This window comes from Tiliqua scincoides, chromosome 9, assembly GCF_035046505.1.
Source record: "Tiliqua scincoides isolate rTilSci1 chromosome 9, rTilSci1.hap2, whole genome shotgun sequence".
Classification (NCBI taxonomy): Eukaryota; Metazoa; Chordata; class Lepidosauria; order Squamata; family Scincidae; genus Tiliqua; species Tiliqua scincoides.
Genome location: NC_089829.1, coordinates 47,018,392 through 47,026,600, shown reverse-complemented (window position 1 = coordinate 47,026,600; position 8,209 = coordinate 47,018,392). Strand labels below are relative to the sequence as shown.

The 8,209-nt window shown below is 49.4% G+C and overlaps 1 protein-coding gene across 1 annotated transcript; it reads right to left on the bottom strand.

The window, feature by feature from the left end:
- Nucleotides 1-5,433: 5,433 nt before the first annotated feature.
- On the bottom strand, nt 5,434-7,103 carry TMEM30B (transmembrane protein 30B). The gene has a single exon (XM_066637587.1). It carries the CDS (start codon nt 7,101-7,103, stop codon nt 6,021-6,023), a length of 1,083 nt encoding a protein of 360 aa, XP_066493684.1. The 3' UTR covers nt 5,434-6,020.
- Between the last annotated feature and the right edge of the window lie 1,106 nt (nt 7,104-8,209).

Sequence of the window (8,209 nt, the reverse complement as noted above, 5' to 3'; positions counted from 1 at the left end):
CCTTTGTTGGTGTCGTTGCAAGCTGTAATGTGGCATAGGACAGGATTGGGCAGTAAGAATATCCTGCCCGGCAGTCACAGGACGCTGCTTATCACAGGAGATGGGCAGAATGGAGAGCTAGAATGTCATAACTTTATGACTACCCAGACAGCACCTGGACCTCTTATTAGAGTTCTGAGGAGCCCAGTAAACAGGATTCTATTGGGATTGGGAAATGTACCTGAGATATAGTACTGAGAAGCCAAATTGGCAGCTCTATCTAGAGGTGGCTTAGCTACGAGACTAACTGAAGCACACACTTTGAGCAGCACGATGGGGAGCGTGGGGGAAGAGAATCAGCACATTGACAACCCACATTTTCCTCCAGCACTGCTGAAAAAATAGGTGCAAGAAAAAACAGCTCTGTTTTCTTGCCCCCCCCATACCATTAGTCCATTGCTGCCTCCTCCATCTCTACCCAGACCCATTGAAACAAACAGGATGAGTGGCACATGCTTTGCATGTTTGTTTATTTCAAAGGGGGTGGGAACAAGAAAGAGGCTGCAGAAGTGACAATGATGAATAATGTTAAGTGTGTGTGTGTGTGTGGGGGGGGGTTTTCTGGATTCTCATGCTACACTCTATGCTGCTTCATGTTACTTTCCTTGCCCATCAACTGCTTCCCTAAAGAGACAGACAAGTGAGCAGACGTGAGAAGCAGTGGCAGTGGTGGGGCACACACAGCAGTATGCAAAGTTTAAAAAAAATTAAAGAAGATGTATTATACGATAGTAGGGACAGCAGATCTGCCCCATTCAGGCAGTCAATCCACCTGGCTTCTGGCCCTACATCATGGTCTACCAAGATGATGGCTGTTGTGCCTCTATTTATTGCGTATGTCCAAGCAACCTGTTCAGTTCTTGTGCTTTCAGATAGCCCAACATATTGTCCTTAATTCCCTGGATGGCTTCAGGTCACTAATGCTGCAATTATATTGCACCTGGGAGTTACTAGCAGGCAGTGTGTAAACGGCTACAGGGGTGTCTGAGTCAACTGTTTTGTGTTTCAAGTACTCTTTGAGCACAGCTTTCCCTCAGACTGCATTCCTACACACACTTACCTGGGAGTAAGGCCCACTGTGCTCAATGGAACCTATATTTGCACAGAAATGCACAGGACTGCACTCTTATGAAGAGTTGTGATCATCCACAGGATGGCAATATATGTTTCACTGCCCAAGCGTCACCTTCCTGTAACAATTACATTGACTACAATGGAGAGTGTTAAAAGAAATGTGATTATGTAAACACTACAGGTCCCAACTGGCTAGTGTTTAGGGCTACTATCCAATTTTCCAGTGCTGGAGCAGTTGCGTCAATGGGGTATGCACGGCACCCTAGTGTGAAGGGGCAGTCACTGGGACCTTCTCAAGGTATGGGAACATGTGTTCCCTTACCACAGGACTGCATTGTGGCTACACTGGAGCGGGAAAGTTGGATAGGACTGGACCGTAAAACACTAACTATGACATCCACAACTCCCTGCTTCCTCCCATGTCCACACATGTTGCAATCTGAAGCAAAGTTAAGTGCATTTGAATTCAATAGGTTTGGGCACATTACTCTTCGCATATGATCAGGCTGCAAGTCATATTTTTAAACTCCCTTTTTCTCTAAAAGCACCCTATTATTAATTACATTTTTATAGCACATTTTTATTACCCACTTATTCCAAGGAACCCAGAGTGGCATACATGAAGATTACTCCATTTTTTCTTCGCAACAGGTCTGTAAGCCATTGGCCAAAGTGAGCCATTGAACTTCATGGCTGTTTTTTTTTTCCCCAAAAGAAAAAAAAAAACATCTGCCCTGGGAATGCCCTGCCACTGCATCAACATTTTGGCTCTTTTACAGATTTTTAATCCTTTGATGGCTTTTAAATGCTAGAGTGGAAGTATATGCCAATACTGAACAAAATCCCAATTTATTTTGATGGTTGAAATGGGATACGTTTGATGTCTTGATAACCACTTTGATTATAAATTTATAGAAAAGTAGACTGAAAAGCACAGTTAAAACACAACGCAAACCAATGTAACTATGACTGGCCCAGCTTTTCCCTTTGTATTGGTCTGAAGTTAACATAAATACAGGCCAAAGGAGGAACAGGTGTGTGTGGTGTGTGTGCACGTAGTATCATCTGAGATATGCTCTGTAGTAGCCCTTAGTACAGTCATTCAACACAGTACACTTTTTAGGAACTGCTCTTTGCCAAAGCATTTTAGAATACAAACGAAAACAAATCTTTCAACATTCTGCTCACCCTTTAATCCTACTGCCAATTAAAACTGCATTGATATAAAAAGAGAAGACAAATATTTATTACTAAAATGCTCTTCCACAGAAGAAAATCTTACAATACTAGCAGCTTTTGAAAGATTTAGGAATTTTGGTTTCACATGATGCTCTTCATTGACTTCACATAATGAGCTGCAATTCACAGAACTCACCCGTAAACACAGAGGCTTGCAGAAACTTAAAAAAGAAATCTGAAGATTACATACCTGTTTCAAACTCTACTGAAGCAGAACAAACATCTCACCAAACCATCAACCATCCCAGAAAATCAAGTATTTGTGGAATCTCTTCAATTCCGATCCTGACAGCTTTCATCCCCACCAACTATTTAAGTTTTTTAAAAACACAGAGACAAAACTATGCATTTAATGGGTAACATTCTCAGAAAAACATTCTATACAGGACCATCAATGAGAAAGAATCAAAACCACCTGTTGAAAGAACTACTGTAATAAGGCAAGGCTTTTACATGTCACTATGTAGATGGCAGCTGCAGAAATGAGAAATAAACATCTCCAAATAAATAAAGGGGGGGGGGGAACAGAGATTGTTGCAGTGCTTATCCTGAATTGCCTGCAAACAGACAAGTCCTGTTAACTTATATTGGCAACCTTCAGTCTCAAAAGACTATGGTAAGAGCGCGATACCTGTTAACTTACAAGCTTATAATTGCAATTAATTTCAGGGCCAACCAGTAATGGTCTTACCCCTAGTTGCTCCTGGGACAATGGTCTGTGGTGGTGCTGCCCCTCGTCCGTCCCCCCTACCCTGCGCAACAGAGCCTCAGGTGACTCAGGACCAACTGGGGAAGTGTTATGAGGCTTCTCCATGACCTTAAACAGCACTTTTGGAAAACTGGAAGTACTGTTTCTGATTGCATCAGGATCCTCAGAAGGCTTCCCTTGTGGTCCTAGAGTCGTGCAAGGCTCAGCACCCAGGCATCTGCCCTGTTTGCCCCAGCCCGCCACTGGGACCAACCTGAATGTCTGGCAATATTCTCTCAGAGCCTAATCCAATGCATGTCTACTCAGAAGTAAGACCATTATAGTCAATGCAACTTACTCTAAGGGAAGTGTGGATAAGATTGCAGCCTCACAGTACTATCCCATCCATGTCTACTCAGAAGTTAGTTCCATGGTGTTTAATGAGACTTACTCCCAGGAAAGTGTATACAGGATTGCAGCCTCACAACCCATTCCTATCCACACTTCCCTAGGAGTAAGCCCCACTGACACTAATGGGACTGACTTCTGAGTAGACATGCATAGGTTTGGGCTGTCAATCTCCAGGAGAACCCATTCAAGCCTCCTATCAATATCTGAACCCAAATGGTCAGTACATGGAACCAGCAGTAGCTGGTATAACAGTGCCAGAATTTGCCACCATGTCACTGTAGTGGGAGGGGAGCAATCTCTAGCAACCTGCTTCAATGAATTTGATTCCATGCTATCTCCCACACTGAAAAAGGCCACACATTAGTTGTGTTTCACTCCAGGTCACTGAAGTGCAATGGCATCATCAGTAATACATATAGAGTTGCAATCTAGGGTTTTTCCCTAGGCACAGGAAACCACCTTGTGAGTAGACCACTGGTCCATTTTGCTTAGTATATCTACTCTGACTGCCATCAGGTCTCCAAGATTTCCAGGGATACTTTCATCTGGAGGTGCCAGAGAGTGGATCTAGGATCTTCTGCAGGCAAAGCATGTCCTCTACCACTGAACTAAGGTTCCATACCCATGAACAAGTAGATTCCGTCTCCCGTGTGGGAACCCTTTCGGATAATACTCCCCCCCTTCCACATGTGACATGTCCCTGGATTGGGATACTTCCTTTATTCCCCTAACAGCCGAATCAGGAAATCCCAAAGTTATTTTCATATGAAAATATCCCTTCTGCACTCAGTGAGAGAATGGGGGTGGGGGGAGAGCCAGCAAGCTCATCAGTTGCTCCTAGTTCATAATAGGTATATGTGCACATGGAGAATGAACATAACATATCCAAAGAATTGTAAGTATTTTCTAATGCTAGTACACCCATTTCAGTCTGCAGCCTAACCACATTTACTTGGAGAAACGTTTTGCTGAAATTAAGAGATCTTAACAAGCAAATTAGTCTAGGACTGTTACATTAAAACCTATGTCTCAGTTATCTTTCCATATGCAGATTTATTCAAACTTCAAGGAATGAGGATTTTTTTGATTCATCTAGAAGCAGAACACAGAGGAAGTTCTTAGCTAACTGTGAAAGCCTGTCTCACCTTAAAGTAACATGGGATATCACTAGATATTCCATGAGGATGAATTTTGTTGGTCTGTTACTTAGGCTACAATCCTATGCAACACTTGCTTGGGAATAAGACTCACGGACTATAATGGGACTTTCTTCAAAGCAGACATGCATAGGATTGGGCTCTTATTCAGCTCAATGGAAAGTTTGCTACAACTCTCAAATTATGTGTTTGCATAGGAGAAAGAAAAGGCTGATGTAGGAGATTCAAATTCAAACACCCAGGATCCTAGAACTGAAGGCATCAAAAGACTGAAACCCTACAAAGCATTTGGCACACTTTCAACACAATGAACCATCAAAACAATTCAATGCAGCCTGTAAGTACTATCAGTGTGAAATCTTTGTTTGCCATGTTTACAATCCTTCAATGTCCAGTGAATTTCCGTATTTTTAAATGTACAGGAGGGTAGTTTGTTGCAGCAAAAACATCAAAAGCTCTTGGTGTACCTTAAAGCAGGGGTTCTCAAACTTATTGGGAGTAAAACTCCCAAGGTAAGTCTTTGCGGGATAGGGGGTGAAGTCAGAGATGCGATTCCCCAGGATTGTATTGCTAACAGGGGTGAAGGGGGGGGTTTAATTAGAAAGGGCTGCTGCAATGTCCAGGAGTTGCAGGGAACCCCGCACAGCCCTCTGCAGGGCTCCCCAAATCTTAGAATGGTGAAAATAAGCGAAAGCAAACCACTTCCTGATTGTGATCACAAACTGAAAGTGGTTTGCAATAGCTTATTTTCAACATTCTAAGACTCAGGGAGCCTTGTGGAGGGCTGTGCAGGGCTTCCTGCAATTCCTGGACATTGCAGCAGCCCTCTGTAAGTAAAAGCACTTCCCTTCCACCCCTATTAGTGACATGATCCTGGGGATTGTGTTGCTGACTCTCCTCTTCCCCTACCCCTTAAGGGGCCAGAGGCAGTGTTACACAAGCTGGTGAGTAGCGACCCACCTGTCTGAGTACCACTGCCTTAAACAGTAATAATGAATCTATTTCAGCATAAGTTTTTGTGGACTGGAGCCCACATAATCAAATGCAGGATGTAGTTCATAATCACTTCTGTTGAAATAGAGCTGTTAATCTTTAAGATTCTACAAAGTTTTGGGGGAGGGTTTCAACATGACTTTGGGCCATGTCCTATCCAATTTTCCAGCGCTGGTGCAACTATGCCAATGAGGCATTTGCTACATCCTGCAGTTGGGGAATAGTCACGGAGGCCTTCTCCAGGTAAGGGAACATTTGTTCCCTTTCCTCAGTGCTACATTGTGGTTGCACTAGCACTGGAACGTTGGCTAGGACTGGGCCCTTTGGCATTCAAAAACCACAGGTGGGGAAAGTTTTTCTTTGCTTTTTTTAACAGAAGGGTGAATTTCCCTCACAAGGCGCTGCTGTTCCTGTGCTACCTACTCGCTGGCCTCGTTCCTCTCCTTGTACCTGAAATGCACCCCCAGCATGAGGCAGCCAGTGAGAATGCAGGAGGAGCCCAGGAACAGGTACGCGATGCCCAGGAAGGGGTTCTTGCCACCCATCCAGGAGAGGGTGCTGAAGATGACCTTCTTGGTGCCGCGGAAGGAGAGCACGGGGTAGTTGTAGGCGATGCTGAGTGAGTAGTTGCCCCGCGGCAGCCCCACCGAGGAGTTCCCCCGCGGAGTGATGCGCGCATAGAGCTTGCGGAAGGTGGGCAGGGCGGCAGTGCGCATCCAGACGACGAAGCGCTCGTTGACGAAGCCGGTGTTGTTGGGGTCGCCGGGGTCCAGGGCGTAGGCGGGCAGGGGCCAGCCGGGGGGCTTGGCGGTGCCGGCAAAGGCGCGCGCCAGGCTCCCGTTAATGGGCTCCGGGTTGCGGAACTTGAGGTTGGTGTCGGTCCACCAGGAGATGCCGCGCGTGTCCAGCGGCACCGGGACGTGCGCGCCGCCGGGGAGCAGGCGGTGCAGGGCGAAGGAGTCGTTGAAGAGGCTGTCGGCGATGGCGCCGCAGGGCGCGATGGGCGTGTCGTTGGCCAGGCGCTGGAAGGGCCGGCACTCGTCGGCCGGGTGGCGCAGCGCCCAGGCGTCGCCGCTGAGCTGGCGGTCGTCGCGGGAGACGCTGTAGCGCCGGTTGTTCTGGTAGTAGCCCGAGAGCTGGTAGTAGAGGCACGCGGGCGCCGGCAGGGCGCGCCGCAGCTCGAAGCGCAGCGCGCAGCCGCAGGGCCGGGGCGGCGCGCGGGCGCTGCTGTTGGCGCAGGCCGCGCAGGGGGTGCCCGGCGCGCCCGTGTAGTCCAGCTCCAGCTCGCGGATGCCCTCCGAGGAGAAGTGCAGGCCCAGCCCCAGCGCCACGAAGGCCGCGCCCAGGCCGAAGAACAGCGGCAGCACCGTGCCCGCCGACAGCAGCGGCTGCCAGGCCGGCAGGCGCTGCTGCGTGAACGCCGTGTTGTCCGGCCGCTGCTGCGCCGGGGCCGGGGCCGGGGCGCGCGGCGCGGGACGCACGTCGAAGGAGCCGGAGGCCATGGCGCCGCGCCCGCTGCTGCGCCGCACTGGGCGGGCCGGAGGGAGGCGGCCGCCACAGCAGCTGCGCCCCGCCCCGCCAGGTGAGCGCGGCCAGCCGCTCGGCCAGGTGGCCCCCGCTCCTCGCGCGTCTGCGCAGCTCGCCCGCTCCCGTGCGCCGAGGGAGGCTTCAGCCCTGGCCGTCCGCACTGAGTTCCCGCACACTGGCAGCAGCCTTCTCGGGCAGGAACTGCGCTCTGCCTCCTGGAGGTGCTGCCCTCTCCCTGCAGGCGCAGCAGCAGGGACGTGCGCCGGAGTCCTTCGGAAAGCGCCGCTGCCGTGAGAGGCACCCGTGCACCCCCCGCCCACGCGGTGGGTGCTTGGGTGCCTCCCATGGCGGCGGCGCTTTCCGAAGGACTCCACTGGGGAGGCTCTGCCTCACCTGCCCACCCTCCCCGAACAAGGTCTTTCCCAGCAAACAGTGTTAGAGCCTCCACACTACACAGGCTCAGCTCAGAAATCCTTCTAGAAGGTGATGCTGGCTATGTGGGGACTGTGGGGCTGCACACGGCCTCCTCTTGCAACGCACGCACATGAAATAAAAGCTTCACATGAAGAATGCTAACAGTCGTGTCGCCCCCCCATAGCCTCAATTCCCCGCATGCATGTTGTGTTGAAACATGCAGAGGTTGGGAGCAAGAATGGCACGTGTGGTCGCCCACCTCTGCCTGACTGCATCAGGAGTGGGGCTGGTAGCGAGCTCTTGCTTCCCTTGTCAAGTTGGCAATAAGCTGAACGTTACAGCGCATAAACATTTATTTTGTTGAGAATATTTATGCCAGCAGTTTTCAGCTGGTGGGCCGCAAGTCTCTTCAGGTGTGCCATGAGTCAGAGGAGACAGACAGTAGCTGTGTGAGAGAAGCAGCTGCTTTGAGTCTCATGCGGCTGCACAAGTCAAAGAACAGGCTTGAGAAAGGTAGGGTGATGGGATGTGATAGACGGTTTGGCACAATGAGAGGATGCGGGGACAAGGGAGCGAATAAGCAGCGCATCCTGGGGCATTCCGTGTATAAATGCTTTTATGCGAATGCCCAAAGTCTACGAGCAAAGGTGGGAGAACTGGAATGTCT